We start from the raw sequence: 19463 nt of genomic DNA, 5'->3' as shown, positions 1-19463 counted from the left end.
ATGTGTTACAGACATATTTTTGGAATCAGCAGATCATTCTTTAGAATCTGTAATTTTTCCTCTGGAATTGCAAAAGCAAAAACATTTTTTTTTTTTTTTTTTTTTTTATTGGCCAGTGTAATTTACCTATGACAGTGATGGTAAAGCAGCTTTTCCAGTTTGCACGCCAAAAATAAGCTGAAGCCAAATTTTAATAATTTTCATGTGCCATACATGGGGAGGGGGAGAAGAAATTATTAAATTGTCTTTATTGATATAATAAAAAGGTGATAACATTTTAAATTCAAATGAAGATTTTGTGGCCTGCATTGTTTCATATAATTGCTTTTCACCACCTAGTGTAACCCCATGAAACTTTCAATGTGTTAAATATAAAACAGAGTTGTCTGTTTTTATATAGTATGAAATATTTTTAGGTCATTGCATCCTTGGCTTAGCATTATTGACCTGTGAAATCAACCTACTACTTGTTTTTTCATTATCTAACATAGCTTTTGTACAAATTTTTGCTATATTAAAATAATCAAAGTTTTATCTTTATGCCACATGTCAGTTCAGATACATTTCACACAAGTCATCAGATTCACAAATAACTGCCTGCTATATGATGAAAGAGCAGTGAAAACAGACCATTACAGCATTTGGTTAAAAATAATGCTTCTTCTAATAATGCATGGTTAACATTTGAAGAAGATTAACTTTCTTCATGTGGGGGGGGGGGAATGTACAAAGATCTACATTTTGAAGGTTGAAATGTAGATCCATATACATACCCCCACCCCTTCCAAAATTTTTATAGTACGTGCTGCCATCCGTAATCCATGTTAAACTAATTGTAGACACAATTTATATTACAGGGTGTCTGAAAAGTCTGGAACCAATGGTAAAAATGTTTTTCTTTGCAGGTGAAAAATGGAATTAATACAGGATATGAAAGGATGGAGATAGTCCTTCTTAGTGGTCATCAGGGGTGGACCCCGAGGAAAGTGGCAAATGAGTTTTTAATGCTAGATATCCTGAAAGGAATCCAATAACACGCAGCACAGTTGGGAAACTGGTGAAGAAATTTAAATTTACCAAGACTTGTGTGCTGTTGATGTGCTGAAAAGAATCCAAAAAAACATGGTGCACCGGCTGAGAAAATGCATATAGAATCAGGGTGGACACGTTGAACACATATCATAAATGAGAGTAAGCATATGTAATATAAATCCCATTGGTCCCAGAATTTTCAGACATCCTATAGATGCCAGCATGAAAATTACTGAAAATTGCGAAAGTTACAACCGTTGACCACAGTTGTCTGATTTGGGCTTACTAAAACTGAAATTGAAGAGTTTCCATGGAATTCAGATCCAGAATTTGATAAAATCATATCAAGTAAATATAAATACATGTACACTGCATAAAATAGCAATGATAGATTTTATTTTTAAATTTTTTTAATGATTTTTTTAATTCTGATTTTATTTTTGACAGTAATTTTTCTCAAGAATTGGGAAATAAAGTGGAAATAAGAAAAATTTAACATTTTGCTTTAAAAGAGGTGTTTTTTTTTTTTTTTTTTTTTAATTTCTTTCAAAATTTCATAAAAATACTAATGTACAGAGCCCTCTGCTATAAAAAATTCACTGTGGAGGACTTGCCCATATCTATCTCTGGTAACAACATCGCTCAAACTAAACAGTTACAGAAGTTTGTTCTATTTTGTGAATTAAGACTACCATTTACTTATAGCACTTGAAATTACTGATGGGCATAATCAGATGATATGACATACCTTCCCCAAAACTGAGCTTTGTTAGCTTCAAAATGCTGCACAGTCTCGTGACAACACCTCACTCTTTCGCACTTCTGATCTGCATTTGATGCTTTAAGGACCTACCTCGAAGAACCCTTCTTCATTCCTAAAACATTCATAACAGTATCGTGAACTCACTCGTGGGAGATGTTAAATGTTGTCTCAATGTGTTTAAATGTTATTCTGTGGTCTTTGCATGGTCAGGTCATAAATGGCATCTGCAATTTCTGGTGTTGACACAGTAACAGGCCTCCCACTGCAGGATGCATCTTCAACACTGTCTTGTTCACATTTAAATTCTGTAACTCAGCTTTTTGACCATGGCGTATGAAGGGACAAGATTCCCCTAATGTTTGCTGCATGTCTTCATGAATTTATTTTGGCGATGTTCCCTTTAAATGAAGGTACCCAATGATTTCATGGTGCTTGATTCTTTCAACATTCGCCATCTTCATTCACCTTCCACACTTCAATGCCCTATGTAAAGAAGAAGAATATAGTTACAAACCTGAAAATTTCCATGAACACAAAAGAAAATTCACAGCACAGATTGGCAGTATTGTTTTTCATGAAAACTTTTGCAATCTGTAATGGACTAAAAACTTTTCACATCCCCCACCCATATATAATTAAAATGGTGGCTCATTCATAATTAAATATCTAAAATAAAATGGATTCATTTTGCTCAATCTGTTTTCATTATATTTTAAGTGACCATTGGCATTGTAAAACCATTTCATTTTAATATTAATCTTTTTCACTTTTATGGTGTTACAGATGAATTCAGAGAATACTGCAATGATGTCGCCACTACACCGGTATGGGGTGGACATGCTGAGGTATTTTTGAAAAACCATAACTATGTTTTTACCATTTGCAGTAATATGTATGTGAATCTTCATATTCTTGCTGTTTCTCTTGCTAAAATTGTTATACCATAGTTATTTTTTTTCAATAGCATTATATTGAAGTACAGAATTTTTAATCTTAGTAATTTTTCATACTGCTTATTTTGTTATCTGCCCCATTTAAGTCCTGAGTGCCCTCTGTTGGTTTATAAGATGTAACATTTTGTATTAATTTATGTTGTCAGTTAATTTGTCACAGTCGTGTGAGTTCCACTGGATTATATGTATGCTCTCACACATAACATGCTAAATGCGAATAGTTTGGAATAAAGATAAAAATTATTTAGTATGTGTATACTGAATATTATTTAATGTACACTCACTTGTAATATCTTATGAAATAATGTCTAGTGTGTGTGTGTGTGTTACTCTAAATTATTTAGTGCAATATACATATGCATGCACACACTAGACATTGTTTGCACTAAATATCATTTAGTATTAGTAATGGCTGCATGGTGCAAGAAAGCCTATGGCTTATGCTGCACCAGCCAAAAAAAAAAATGAGTAAAACAATGATAAAAAAAATAATAAAATAAATAATTCATTAATAAAAGAAAAGGAAATTAAACCTATCATCCTATGCACTTCCCTGACCCGAAGGTACTATCCAGATGACCTTTGAATTTCCCCAAACTGTCAGCCTCTACCACCCATGTAGGCAACTTATTCCAGTAATTTATAACTCACTGGCTAAAATAAAACTTCCTGCAGTCCAATCTAAGCATTTCCCCCCCGTAACTTGAATTTATGTTCCCTAGTTTTAGCATCATTTATAATCTTGAAAATTTCGTACTCATTCATTTTACTGATGCCTCTCAGAGCTTTAAACACCTCAATCAAATCTCCTCTAAGGTGTCTAGTTTCCAAACTCTGCAACCCACATATTCGAAGTCTTTCTTCCTAATGATGCCCTTTTGTCAATCTCAACAGGCGAGTTACCCGTCTTTACACCCTTTCAAGAAGCTCGATGTCTTTCTTTAGGTGTGGTCTCCATACTTGAACACAGTATTCGAAGCGTGGTCTAACAAAAACCTTATATAATGGGATTATCACGTCCCTTTATCATTATATTTTTATTATTTCTCATTATTTATTGCACACATACAGATATTCAACAGATATTATTTACATGCGTAAATAATATCTGTTGAAATGTAGTATTTCAAAAACATCAAATCAATGCAGAAGGCAACTGATTGAATAGCCGTATCCTTTATACTATGTAAACAAGGGACAGTATATTGTAATATCAACTAAACCAAATTCAAACCACAACAGAAATGAGAAAATTAGTTAAGTCAAGAAGCATATAAGTCTACAAAATCCTCTAAACTGAATTTATGTATACAATGAGATGTTATTAAAAATTTCTGGGACAGAACTAGTATTTTGAAAATGATTATACTTATCTGTTATTCAGATGGATCTCCTTCAAAGTAGTTTTCTTGACACTGTATACACTATTTCCAACAATTCACAACTTCTGAATTGTTTTCTACTAGACATCTTTTGGAATTGCTGATAGTTCCTCTGTTGCATTCTAAATAAGTCCTCAATCATTACAAGTCTGTGGCCCTTTCAGTGGGTCCTAATCTTTCAGCATTCGCCATTGACCCTTTTCTGCATTCTTAATTTTAATGTTTTCTTTATTTGTTTTTAATCGTTTTTTCCAGTAACATTATGACATAATTAGAAAATGGCATTATGTGGTGAAATTTTTCTCTAAATAGCCACTCTTATATCAGGTGGATTTTTAAAAATTAGTTTATTTAGCCTTAAGGTTAAAATTACTGTTTACTCCAGACAAACAGAAAACAAATATGTTGTAGGTAGAATCCTTTAATAAGGTAAACTAAAGCAAAAACAAACAAATTAGTACAAAAGCTTTCAAGTTAAGAAGACTCTTCATCAGCTGAATATACGTTAGAACGAAAACAAAGACTGCCTGGTTGTGGTCATGTGAGATAAAGCATGGCACGAGTGCAAGCAACAATTACTGGTTGGAGTTAGACATATTTGGCTGTGATTGCAGTGCAAAGAACGTACATGGGGTGCGGGCCAACATTCATCACGCTGGAGGATAACTGCCTCCATAATAGAATGAATATGTGCCCCTTTATTAAAGTTTAAAGCACCATGGCAATGTGATATGTGGAGTGATTCTAGCCACAATCATTGGTAGTAATTTCGCATGTGGTTGATGACTTCGATGTCTTGGAGTGGGTCAAGATTGTGCTGAGATGACCAATAATGCTCTGCGGCCGACGATTGCTCCGAATCAGCAGACCAGATTGCTCTCTTTTGCTCTGAGATCTGGTCTCGGAGTCTTCTGTTAGATTCCCCAATGTAACAACCACCACAGCCATGGCAGTAAATGCGATACGCTGAGCCACTCTGTAACACAGGGAGGGGATCACCATTTTCACTCTCAAGAGGAGAGATCGCAGTTTTCTACCTGGTAGCTGTAAACATTTTACCTGTTGGGTGTGTAGAATTTTAGAGAGGCATTACGATATGCCAGGATAATAGGGGATACAGGAAGTTGAGATCATGTTATCATTGTGGGAAGTCATCGTGTCTTTCATCTGTGGCACGGGTGAAAAGAGCATGTGCGTTACTGAGAAACTGGTTCTGGTGAGTGTTGTTTGTCAGCTCCTGGCATCTTCACAGGCATGGGGCAGAGAAAGAGTTTGTTCACTGCCCCCTGCCTCCCATTCCTAGCTATGAGGAGGTGTGCCAGGTTGTACACAGTGCACTGACATTATGCCCAGGAAGAGGTTCCTCTGGAGAGCAGCCTCCCCCTGGGCCTCCCACCCTCCTGAAAGGAGCATGCATTACAGAAGGGAGAAGTGGTGTATGAGTGTGGGAATACATGGTAGGTAGAGTGGAGAGATAGAGTTGAGGCATCCCCACAAAGAATTTGAGAAGTAGAAAGTAGTTGTACAGCAGGTGAATGGGGTAGCAGTTTTCTTCAGTTGGGTGTTAAGTGCAGTATCCTGCATCTTCTCTTGAAAACTTTGTCCGCAAAATTGGTGACTGTCATGAATGTCTCTTTACTGGAGACCACCTGTGATGCTTCTTCCAAGCTGTAGATATTTGTTTCCAGATGTATTTCAGTTCTGATGTCCAGGTAGAGATGACAATCAAAGATTATGTGAGACACTGTTTCTGGGAGGCCATAGGAGCAATTCTGAGTGTCAGAGAGCCTAAGAGCAAACAGCATGAAGTTGATGCTTCCGTGGCCTGCCAGCAGGAATGTAAGGTTTAGACCTGGGCGACATAGTGTTTTGTGGATGGTGCCACTGGTGGTTTCCGACATCTGCACCATAGTACTTTGTGAAGTAGTACAGAATCTGTGAAAAAGCCAGAAAAGTGTAATGTCTGATTTGTGTCAGAATAGCATTATGTTCAGTTGTGCCTCTGGCTTCTTGGCCACTGGGCCCCCTGATGGGACCCTGCGTTGCCTGCCACCACCACCACTGCGAGGTGAGCCAAGCTGCCCTTTATACTATGGCTGGCCTCTGCCTGGGTCACCTGAGCTTCCTGACAGAGGAAGCGCAGGCAAAAACAATTTTTTTTTTTTTTTTTTTTTTGTTGAAAGGAGGCACTAGTAAGAGAAGTAGAGGTCAGAATTGAGGGAAAAAGGAGTGGGCGGGCAGATCATCCACCCTAAATTAGGCGAAATTTGGACAACAGTTAAATTGCTAAATACCATATACAGTGCAGTAGGGTGGCAAAAATCCGCATGTCAATAATTCTAAACATCAATAATCGAATGAGCCAGCATTTATTTTTTTTATGCTGGTGCCTTAAATTAATTACAGTAAGCACTGGTTATTGTTATCATGTTTGCAAATTGATTTTTAATTCTATTAAACAACAAAAATCAGAGGAATATTATCCACAGGCTATAAAAATGAAGATATAAAGCACAAATTTACGCCATTTTTTTCCCTCGCCAATTAACAAAATTAAATGATACGTGAAAATTGCAAGAATATTATCCACAGGTCAGAAAAATAAAAATTTATGTACATAGCTTTAATTAACCTCTTCATGGATTATCCCGAGATCTCTTTTTTAGTTCAAAAAGTTATTTGGAACTACATGAAATATCTCGGGATACAATAATACCCGAAGCAAACAATAATATCCCCAAATTTACGACTGAAACATTTTCTCGGGCATTTATCTGGCTAATTTTGTATTAGACAGACTGTTAAATCCCGAGATTTCTCAGGATTTTTTTACACCTGGCAGCAGACGACTGGCTTTCATTTTACTTATGTCATACAGCAATGTAAGAACGGTAGCGTGCGTTCCTGTGCCGCCAGTAAACAAAATATAATTTGCCATCCTAAATGCAGAATACTGAACCTATAAAAATAATTCACAAAAACAATTTCGAAAAATATTTCGCCACCCTCTTGCACTGCTGCCTGTAAGTGATGCTTACTTTGCCTATCCACTTGGGGCAACTGTGTGTCAGAATGTAGTTAGTTCACGATTATTGCTTGTGGCAGGAGGTTACTGCATGTGCGTTCCACTTGATTTTTTAAATTTATTTATATAATGAGTAATGAAGAGTTTCTGTTCCTTTCTTTTAGCTCAAGCGTTAATTTATTTTAAAAAATCTGTATAATTTGCACACTTTTTGGCGTACAAGAGATAACTCGGGATAGCCCAAATGGGTTAATTCTTCTTCTTCTTTGGTCCTTAGCTGGCAGCTGGGGGAGGCGGTTGGCCACGCAACCAGTATGCTGCTGTAGGTGCCGCAGGGTTTCGGACTTGCTCTGTGATGTTCTTCCATACCTTACGATCCATGGCGTCAGTCCTGGCCTGGTTAAGGTCAAGACGTCGGCTCTTCAAGTCATTTCCCACTTGCTTGGTCCACGTTTTCTTAGGCGCGATCCGTTGGATGCTCCATTGGGTGGGTCGTTGTCTCCAAATGAGTGTGGATGGTATTCTGTTCGTGCCCATTCTACATACGTGGCCAAACCATCTAAGCCTTTGCTTCTGGATTTGGTCGGCAATGGTTGGTTGCTGTTGGCATCTGGCACGGATGGTATCATTAATGATGCGGTCGCGAAGAGAGATGCCCAAGATCTGCCGCAGGCATCGCATTTGGAATACCTCAAGTTTGTTCAAATCTAACTTGAGACAAATCCATGTTTCCGATCCGTAAAGAAGAATGGGCAGGATCAAAGTCCGGAAGAGTCGGATTTTAGTCTTTGTGGAAATGTTGGTCCTCTTCCACAGACACCATTTGAGCGAGGCGAACGCAGTGGCCGCCTGTCCAATTCTGCTGTGGATTTCCATGGTGGATGCAACTTTCTTCTCCTGGACCAGCGACCCAAGGTATTTAAAGTCCTGCACTTGCTCGATCTGGACGCCTTTGAGATAGATGGTGGCTTGCGACCCATCTGTTGTCAGGGCCTTTGTTTTACCAGCATTGATCTTCAAACCGTATGGCCGTGCAATGTGGGCAATGTCGTAGAGGATGTCCGTGGCTTCAGCGTCGTTACTGGCAAGGATAGCACTATCATCAGCAAACATCAGGTCAGTCACATAGTGATCCTTGTCATATTGTATGCCCTGTCTGTTTCTGAATGCTTGCCTCATAATGGCGTCGACCACGATGTTGAAAAGCAACGGGGAGGCTACATCCCCTTGGCGGACTCCAGTTTGGATGGTAAATTCCTCAGATAAATCGTTCTGGATGCGCACCTGGCTGGTTAAACCGCTGTATGCAGTTTGGAGGAGTGTGATGACTTTTCGAGGTATATGTTCAACCTCTAGTAGTTTCCATAAGGCAGGCCGGTGGACACAGTCGAAAGCAGACTTAAAGTCAATGAAAACAATGACGGTTCGCTGTCCACACCGGATCCTCTCCTCCATCAGCTGACGAATGGCAAAGATTTGATCACAGCATCCTCACCCTGGTCTAAATCCTGCCTGTTCTTCTCGACTAGTTTGCTCGCGATGTTTTTGCAGTCTTGACTGGATGATCTTCATAAAGACCTTTCCGATGATGGAAAGGAGGCTGATGCCACGGTAGTTCTTGCAGTCCCGGTTATCACCTTTCTTGTGGATCGGTACGATAATGGCTTTCCTCCATGTTAGCGGAATTTGTTCAGTGCACCAGATGGTTTTGAGGAGCGAGTGTAGTCGGCGAAGCAGTACATCTCCCCCAGCTTTGATCGCTTCTGTGGTGACTTGGTCCACTCCTGGTGCCCTGCCATTCTTCAGGGATTGTATGGCTGCTTTCACTTCTTCTACTGTAGGTTCAACATCGACCATGAAGACCTCAGGGGTGCTGTTGCTGGCGGTCCCTGAGGTGGGTCGTGATTATACAAAGCTTTGAAGAATTCACTCCACTGTTGCAGGCGTTCGGATGGTGATCGCACGAAGGTCCCATCAGCATTCTTGATGTTGTCACTAGTCAATTTGGTCTTTCCACTCAGACATCTGAGGGTGCGGTATAGAGTGCGGTACTCGTTCTTGGATGCCGCCACTTCAAGATCGTCTGCCACTTGGTTCCAGTATGCTTCTCTTTCTGCTGTCATTCTTTGTCGGACTTCTCGGTTTAGCTGCCGGTACCGTTCAAAGTCGACCAACTTTGCCTGTTTCCGTTTGTCCACGAGGTCGAGGCACTCGTCTGATATCCATGGTTGCGTTCGACATCGGGCAGGTGGACATAGGGGCTTGGCACATTCCAGGATGGCATCAGAGATCTGCTTTTCTTCTTCATTTATATCCTCGGGCACGGCCAGCATCTCGAAGCGGTTGGATAGGGCGATCTGATATGCCTGTTTGTTGGCAGCATTCATTAGCTGCCTCCAGTCCAGCTTGGCTGACCGAGATGATCTTTTTGCATGCCGTAATTTGAGCTGCACCTTAGCCCGGATGAGGTAGTGATCAGATCCGCAATCAGGTCCCCTCGTGGCACGAACGTCCATGAGTGATGAGCGAAATTTGGCATCGATCAAAATGTAGTCCAGGATTGCTGAGTCCTTGCCAGATGGATTTCGCCATGTAATGTAAGTTGATGTTTTTGAGGGTGCTGGAAATGGCTGTTTCCAATGATCAGGTTGTTAGATGCGGCAAAGGACAACAAACGTAGTCCGTTGTCATTGATCTTCCCATGGCCAAACTTGCCCATTGTTGTTTCCCAACCAGATCTGTCCATGCCAATGTGGGCATTAAAGTCCCCTGCGAGGATGATCGCTTCTGTCTGCAGAATTGAATCCAGCGTATGTTGGAGCTGGTTGTAGAAGTCATTCTTGGTTGGGTCCAGGCTAGTCTCAGTTGGCGCATAGGCGGAGATAATATGGGTCTTGATGGTGCCCTTGACAGTAAGGACTGCCAGGCAGTCTGATATTGGTTGGAAAGCGATCACACTACCGGTGGCCTGAGCATCGACCATAAAGCCCACTCCTGCTTCTCGTTTCTCACCACCAGAGTAGAATAGCATAACCGCTTCGTTAGGTGCTGGTGGTTGGATGATCATCGTTCCAGACCTGGTGAGCCTTAATTCGGATAATGCTGCGATTGATATCTTGCACCTAAGTAGTTCTTGGGCAATGATTTCCTTTTGTCCAACATGGTGCCCCGTTCGAACATTCCATTCGCCAATGTTAATTGTCCTTTTCGGCGTAGTAAGCTTATTGCTGTGGCCAGTGATCCACTTCACACCAGCACCCTGGGTCCCCAGTGCTGGCGCATCGGCTACCCCGGATGCGGTAACATTGTTATAAGAGCTTGTTCTGTGGCCAGTGGTCCACTTCACACCAGTACACTGGGTCCCCAGTGCTGGCGCATCGGCTACCCTGGATGCGGTAACATTGTTGTAAGAGCTTGTTCCGAATTTCATACGGTTTCTTGCCTAGTTTCCCCGGTTTCCCAGTTCTGGTCATTTCGGCAGGATGACCACCCTCCTCCTTTCGCAGCCGGGCTTGGGACCGTCCATGGCGGAGATGGGTTAATTACTCCCATGTATTTTCTACAAAAAATTTAATAGAAACACAAAAAAAACTATACAATGAGTATTCGCATGATGCATACTTTTAATCTATAAAATAAAAAAAGTCGATCCATTACAGCACATTTTCCGAAAAAAAATGTTCCGGGAAGAGGTTAATATACATACGGTACTAACTAAACACAACACAACGCTTTGTAATTTGTTATTCTACACACTTTGTAATCTAATATTTCTGTTCACTGACTTTTTTTTTTTGGGTTGTAAAATCTAAATCAGTAAAAAAAAGATCAGCGTCAATCAAACAAAGCACACAGAAATTGCAACTATCATGATACGTGCAAGTGAGATATGGAGTAAAAAGGTTCTGAACAGAATTTTATTTCACCATACTGTTGTTTTCTTTGTCTTTTAAAAGGAAATAGAAATTTTTAACAATTGAATCCAAGATTGAGATTTTAAACAGATTTTCAAAGGGAGAAAGTGGGCCTTCATTAGCAAAAGTTTACAAGATTAAAAAGTCAACCATAACAGACATTAAAAACAACAAGGAAAACAGAGGTTGTTTATGCATGTGTATGGCAGTTCCATCATTTCTACTACCCAGGTAGTAAGAATGCATCATTTATTCATATCTCATATTGTTAACACCTGCACAACGAGTTGCCTAGGTATTGCAATACTTCGAATAAGTAACACTTCTCTGGTAGAGAAGCATTCATACTACCTGAGTAGTAGAAATCATAGAAGTGTCAAACCCATGCATAAACAACCTCTTTCTAGACATTGTCAAGAAATATTTTTCGATTAAACCATGCACACCATCAAGCAAGACGGCCTCCGTAGCTGAGTGGTCATGAGCGGGATTGCAGTAGCACACACTCTTTGACCTGGGTTCAAGCCCCTGACTGCTAAATACGATCGATCTGCCAACCAGCACTGGACCAGCATGGCAGATTATGGTCCATTTCCCTCAGCATGAATTGTTGAGGAGACTTCCATACTGCAGTGGGTTGATAATGGCTGCACTTTACCTTTTTTTTTTTTTACCAATAAGCATCTCTCATATTGTGGAGTTATACTTTATAACTGGGTTGTCACTATTGCAACAGGGTACCTGCCCACCTACCGCCTGGGTGGTAGTGCCCATCTGAGAATAAGTAACAGTCTTCTCTACCAGAGAAGTGTTACTTATTCGAAGTAGTTCAATACCTAGGAAACTCGTGAAGATGTTCACAGTATGAGATATGAATAAACGATGCATTCATATACTACCTGGGTAGTAGAAATGATGGAAGTGCCATACCCATGCATAAACAACTTCTTTCCTACTCTTAAACATTTAGTCAAGAAATATTTTTTGAACAAGGAAAACATTTTAAAGTTCACATCGAAACTTGATTGAGATGGTGCAAAGAAAAGAAAAACTACGAGAACAGCTAGCTAATGATCCATCCCTTGAAGATGCTGTTTATTTGTTGTTTACACAGAGACAGAGTTTAGGAGAAACCATAACGAGATCTTTGTTTGTGAAAAAGGCACTGGATTTTAACAAAAAAATTAAGTGGTCTCTCAGATTTTAAAGCTAGTGTTTTTATTTCTAAAATTACTAAACTTTTTTTTTTTTTTTTTAGCTTGAAGAACAGTATTTTTGATAAGTTCAAAAATCCAGTCAAATCAGAAGTCAGGACTACTTCTGGTCCCAATTAGTTTGGATTAATGATGCTCTACTGTAGTTAACAATTTTAACTCTTCACAGTCACAAGGACAGGAGTTTTATGGGAAGTGACACAGAAGATTAGTAGGGTAGATCCCAACATCAAGGTAAAGGAGCCCACACTGCAAGTAAAAAAATTCAAACTTAGATATGAAATAAAGAAATGAATAAAAGAATATATTTATGATACCAAGGTATTTATGATACCAAAGGATTAATGATGATGTATAAGGGCTGAGTTATCTTAATAAGAATTGTGTGACTTCATCATCACTGGCAGTACTGGAGACTGAAATGGAATTGATTGCAGCAATAAGCTGATCCTTGGTAATGACCAATGATGTTAGTGGATCAGCCTGAGATTCACATGATGGTAAAGAGAATGTAGATTGCTGTTCAGCACTCGTGTTGAATCTGATGTGATTGAACCATTGATTGGAATCCAATCTTGCAGGATAATCTTGGTCAGCATGACAGTAAGCAGTTTTTCCTCTGTGCAGAGTGTTATCAAAATAAATTGTTATTGCACTTGACATAAGGTGATTAACCTCTGTGGGAACTCTGGAATATGCAGTTCTACCCTGTATACCTTGAGAACATGTTTAAGCCGTGTGCAACTCTTGCTTTAACTTGAAACTGGCATTCAAATTGGGGTTCCACAAGTCTAGAACTGTCCACTCTCAAGAATTTTTATTTTTGATAAAATAAGGAGATGAGGGTGACTCATCTCCTCATTTTATCCTCCTCATCTCCTCAGTAGTGCAAGGCATGAAGGCAATGAGGAGGTCCAGTTGGTTTTGTGAACTCTATTGGGGAGACTATTGACTAACCAAAGACTAGTGCATGCATGCAAGTTGTGAAAGAAGAATTAGAGGTTGGCCATATGAGTAGGCAGATTGAAATCCCCCATAAGTGAGATGCAATGCCAATGAATGTAGATGATTGAGGACACAACTAGTGGGTTCTAATGCGTTCTAAAATGATGTCACAGGTTTGGACTTCAAAAAATTCCACAGAAAAATTTCTGCGGGGGTTAAATTGCTAACTTGGACGACATAGTTCTATCAAGCTGCTACTCAACAAAACTCTGATGCCTGTTGGAAAATTTTTAATTTAGGACTTATCTGACTGAGTACAGGAACACCATTCATGAAAAAGGTCTTTTCTTGCAGTTATAGGATAAGCAAAATCTTATAATATTAGTAAATAGTAACATTTTCATTTAAAAAAAAATTATCCAACAATTCCCTCAGAGATATTGTGGTTCTTGGTGACTCAGTAAATACAACTAGTCAGTTAAGATGTCCATTAATTCTAAAAAAATTGCCTCATTTGCCTACAAAAATTTGACTAAAAAATTTCATTGTACAAATTTTTATTATTTTTGCATATCTGAAGAGTTTTCTGCAATTTAACTCTCCTATCTTGATCATCCTTATTAAAGTACATAATCAGGGTGGCCACCCATCCCAGTATGGCCAGAATTGTCCCAATAGAACTTCAAGTCCCACTTCTTGATAATACCATCATTTGTCTCAATAAGAGAGGAAAAAAACTGTTAATTTATTGATTTTACATATTTTTAATTAATGCTTATTGGAATCTAATGGATGAGTTAAAAATTACTTCTAATAATTGTAAGTTCCATATTAAGCATTCCACATTCAAATACTTCATCAGAAAGAGTTTTCAGCTTAATGAAAACTGTTTGGCAAAAAGAGAGAAACCATCTAGAAAATTTAGAAGCTGCACTTTTGGATAAGGAAAACTATAACATGTCCTGTTCAGAATTTAAGAACTTTTTAAATCTTCAGAAGGAGAAGAAATTTAAACTAGCGAAATCTAAAGAAAAATATATAAAGTAAAAGTAGTCTTCTTCACTATTTTTAAAATAACTGTTATAAATAATATTACAGTTTATATAGGATAAATACATATTAACAACAATCATATAATAAATAAATACTGTGATTGATTGATTTTTTAAAAAAATGTATTTTAATTGTAATTTTATATTTTTCTTTTACTTTTTGAAGGAAAAAATGCTATGCTACACATTTTGTTTCAGGTTGACCCACTTACCAATTTTCAAAATATGGCCACCCTGTACATAATGCAATTTTTGAATATAAATTTTGTCACTTGAATATTTTAAAATTCTTCTTGCTTCTGATATTTGGAGTATTTATAGCTGACACGAAAAGCTTCTTGTGGATTTTTGGGAATTTGATCCAGAGCTTGCTTATGTAGCCTTCCTGAATTGGACTTCCACTTCTAGGAAGATTAGTAGCACTCCTTCCTCCTCATGGCACTTAATTGTTTGATAGACAGTGTGCTTGAGATGATAATGTCAGAATTCTTTATACTTGAAAATTTGTATTAATCCCTTCATGGATTATCCTGAGATATCTCGTTTTTAGTTTTAAAAGTTATTTGGAACTACACGAGATATCGTGGGATAAAAGCAAACGATAATACCTCCAAATTTAGGACTAAAATGTATTTTCTCGGGCATTTATCTGGATAATTTTGCATTAGCCATATAAAATTACTCAAGAAATTTATCCCGAGATTTCTCCAAGTGAACTCCAAGATTTCTTGGGATTTTCTTATACCCGGCAACAGACGACTGTCTTTCATTTTACTTATATTTTACAGCAATATCAAATGTAGTTAGTTCAAAATTATTGCTTATGGGGGGAGGTTACTGTTTGTGCATTCCACTTGATTTTTTAAATTTATTTATATAATGAGTAGTGAAGAAGGGATTAGTGACGATTCGTATAGTGAATTTGAACTTCTGGTGAATCCGATTCTGATGAATCTGTTTCAAGTTTTGATTCAGATATGAAGAAGATGGTGATGTCAGTGTTTTAGATGCTAGACAGTGGTTCAAAAGGTCTGCACTGAAGACCTTCCCACGCCACCTCCAAGATTTCCATTTTCTGTACAGCCAGGTTTGTGCATTGAAAGCAATACAGATGAAATGACTCCCATAGACTTTTTTGATGAAGAACTAATCAATCTAGTATGCTCTGAGACTAATAAATTTGCAGAACAAAGTGGTACTCATGATTCTAGTTGGACTGCAATGATGCATGCTGAATTAAGGGTATTTTTTGCTCTGAAAATGTTGCAAGGTATTGTGAAAAAGCCTGAAGAATATATGCACTGGTCAAAAAAAGCCATTACTTGAGACACTAGTGTTTGGAACTACGATGGGTCTTAGGCATTATAAAAAGATAAAACAGTACCTTCATTTCTCAGATAATGAATCATATGATGCAAATACACACCCAAATCCACAACTAAACAAGATTTATGATGTCTATTGCTTCTTAGAAAATAAATTTAGAAGTATGTTCCTAAAAGAGACATAACAATAGATGAAAGCTTGATGCTGTACAAAGGAAGACTCGGTTGGGTGCAGTACATACCATTGAAGACTCAAGGTTTGGCATAAAGTATTATATGCTGTGTGAATCCGAAAGTGACTATGTTTGAACTTTCATAATATATGTAGGAAAAGGTACAGAAATGGATCCAGAATTTATTGGTCTTCCAATGTCTACGCAAGTGGTTTTGACTCTCATGAAGTCTCTGTTTGGAAAAGGATATTGCCTCACAGTTGACAATTATTATACCAATCCCGAATTAGCTGATATTCTCATCACAAAGAAACTGATATTTATGGTACAGTGAGACTAAACAGAAAGGAAATGCCCAAAATGCTGAAGAAGGAAAAGCTGAAAAGGCAAGAGGTTGCTGCTTTTCAAAGAGGGAAAGTCATGGCTTTACGTTGGAAAGATAAAAAGGATGTATTGTTGTTATCTGCAGTCCATAATCCTTCTCAGGAAGAAATAGAAACTTGAACAGGAGTAGTGAAGAGACCCAAAGTAGTTTGTGACTATAACTTTTCCATGGGAAGTGTAGATAAAGTTGATCAGCATTTGGCAAACTATCCCCTGCCCAGGAAACATTAAAAAATACTACAGGAAGGTTTTCTTTCACCTAATAGACCTAGCTGTGTGGAATTCATTTCTACTGTATAAAGCCACGATTTCAGATGGCCAAAAAGCTCTTTCACCCTTCAATTTCAGATTGGACCTGTTTGATGAACTTATCAAGAAATATCACCCGCAAATTCCACCAGTTAGAAAGGGAGACCATCCTCAATATCCCACTCAACTCGCTATTCACCAGGCCATTACCCCATTGATATTCCACCAACTGAGAAGAAGAAGAACTTTCCAACTAGAACTTGTCAGGTATGCTCCAAAAAGTGGAACAGAGATGGCAAGAAAATTTGAAATGAGACATGCTACATGTGTGAAACATTTTTTGTTAGTTGTTGGTGCATCAGCTCCTATGGCCATATTGCACCTCCCAAAGTTTTTGCATTTTACTGTGATCCAAGCTTGAGGTGGGAATCGAAACTGCGACCTTTGGGTTGCCAGGCAGTCACTTTACCTACCTGGTTAGCCCAGTCGGCGTGTGAAACATGTGAAATTGGCCTTTGCATCACTTCTTTCTTCAAGACCTACCACACCAAGTAAAATTACTGTTTGTTTTTCATGAAATGCCACTTATTTTATGGAATACCTTTTTTTGTGTGTGTTTTTCTCTTCCTTTTAGCTCAATCACTAATTTATTTAAAAAATCTGTATGATTTGCACACTCTTTGGCATACACGAGATAACTTGGGATAGCCGAAATTGGTTAATTACTCATGTATTTTCTACTAAAAAATTTATAAAAAAACACAAAAAAAACTATACAATGAGTATTTGCATGATGCATACTTTTAATATGTAAAATAAAAAAAGTCAATCTGTTATGGCACATTTTCAGGAAAAAAATGTTCTGGGAAGGGGTTAAAGTTTTGCTATATGAATTCTGCCCTGGTATGTTATTTTAGCCATGTTGCGTATAAAACTTCATTTCTTCTTGCAACGGACAAAAAAAATTACCTTATAAATATAATACAAAATATATATTATTTAATGTATACCCTGCTTCTGGCTCACCTTTGCTTTCCCTCTACCTTTAGCAAAATTTGTCCCAAAAATTCAATCTGAAGATCTTTAGTGACTTACTAATAATTTTTTTAAGTCACTAAAAATAGTGCTGACTCATTATTAGTTAATTTGATATGATATATTCACTCCTTTGTCTTTCCATGGAAGAAGCCTTTTTTTGCATTCATAAAATATTCATATGTATATCTTTTATATGCTGGTAAACTAATCAATAAACTAATATCTTTTTATTATTATTCAGCATAATTAGATGTTTGAGCTAAGATAAAGATTATCAAAGCCAAAATGTCAGCAGCGTTATTTTGTATAACCATGAAATGCTTAAAAAAAATCATTTTGGAGGGAAGATAAATTTTGAAATAATAACTAAAACATATTCTATAAAAGTTTTTATTGGAAAAAATATCAAAGTACAGATCTTAAATGTAATTTTTTCTTCTACCTTTCCAGCTTCAAGCATTATCACGTATATATCAGGTTCCTATTGAAGTATTGCAAGCAGATGGGTCTAATATCAAAACTGGACTGGAATATAAAACCAATTCTTTGTTGCTCAGGTACATGCTTATTGTGAGAATCACTGTAAAATATTCATATTTCTTTGAAGGAGTCAGTAAGAGGGGTAAAAAAGCAGTAGATCAGTTTTTATTTAAAAAATGCTCGTTTAATACAATGTTTCTCGGGAAGATATTTTTTCCCTATAAGTTTTCTGTGTGCCATCTTATTCTGGCCAAAATTGACATTAAAAAAATCTGTAATAATTGATAAACAATAATGAACCAGTTAGTCCAGAAATATTTTTGTTACTAAATGTTGAGTCTAAAGGATATTTCAGAGAGCAAATATTAAATGGTCTTTTACACACTATGTTTGGGTTGCAAATGAACAGCAGATATCTTATTACTTAGTTCTTATGTTTTAGTAATTTTAGTCCCCATAGTTGTTAGGCTTAGTATTTGGAGAAAGTTTACCAACAGGCACATGTTATATCAGATGGTTGGTTGGTTGGGTTTTATTGGTGCATTAGCAAGTTATATCAGAATCAATGACAATTCCAAAGATTTTGGATTGGATGGATCAACATTTTTAAACATTAATACTCAAAAAAATTGCTAAACACGATTTTATTAATGTTCATTGTTGATCAATTAAATTGTATTTAAACAGAAATCATGCCCCACACTAGAGCAGCAAAGCAACAGTCACAAAGTAGCAAGAGTGTTGTGCCTTGGGGGAGAAATGAAGAGGGCGATTCTCTTATGAATCAAAGCCTAAAAAATATGCAATTTGTACAGTGTTGAACATTGTCATGATACAGCCAAGAGGGATGTCTTTGTGTGTGTTTCGTGCAGAGTGTAAAGAAATTAGGTGAGAATAAATGCCCATCAGCATTCTGATGGGCATTTATGAGAGTTTGAAGAGTAGGGTAGATGCTCTCTAAGGAATTAAAATGGGGCCCATCAAGCTCTCAGCTGCCCAACTCAATGCCAGGGTTCACACTTGTGCATCAGGTACGCGGTGCAATCTCCAAGGCAGAATGCACTGGTCCCACAGGAGGTGGTAATTGTCAGTGACTCTGTTGTTGAGGAAACAGGAAATATATTGGGGTAGAAGGATAGGTGGAATAGGACAGATTTTTAAGGGTACCTTTTAAGGACACCTTTTAAGGGTACAAAAAGTGATATTGTTATATATGTTTGCACTAATGATGTTAACAAGTACAGGGCAATGTTGAGAAAAAATCGCGAGTTAGGATTGAATTTGCAACTGTTTGCAATTCTTCCCAGGCATAATAGGAGAGAGTACCTGTTGAGAGTCTTTGTCAATCAATTCAGCCCTGAAGAGAATATGCAAAGCTCATGGGGTACAATTTTTCTCAACATAGTCTGTATTTTAAGAGGTGAGACTGTTTTTATAGAGATGGGATACACTTGAATAGAAGGGATGCAAGAATATTTGCTGATGCTATCAAGGCAGCTATAGGTGGGTCGGGAAACTGCTCGCTTGGGGGGGA

At 37.8% G+C, this 19463-nt stretch overlaps 1 protein-coding gene across 2 annotated transcripts in view; it reads left to right on the top strand.

Moving 5' to 3' along the window:
• Positions 1 to 19463, top strand: part of LOC150082890 (deubiquitinase OTUD6B-like) — a 373124-nt gene that overhangs the window by 341822 nt on the left and 11839 nt on the right. For both annotated transcript variants that reach the window (XM_090376893.1, XM_090376895.1), the window contains 2 exons: positions 2579 to 2640; positions 17900 to 18006. In XM_090376893.1, coding sequence (XP_090233019.1) covers positions 2579 to 2640; positions 17900 to 18006 — 169 coding nt within the window. The remainder of the gene's footprint in view (positions 1 to 2578; positions 2641 to 17899; positions 18007 to 19463) is intronic.

Source organism: Mastigoproctus giganteus, chromosome 7, assembly GCF_048544385.1.
Source record: "Mastigoproctus giganteus isolate SK-2022 chromosome 7, ASM4854438v1, whole genome shotgun sequence".
Lineage (NCBI taxonomy): Eukaryota > Metazoa > Arthropoda > Arachnida > Uropygi > Thelyphonidae > Mastigoproctus > Mastigoproctus giganteus.
This window is presented reverse-complemented; position numbering and strand designations above follow the sequence as displayed.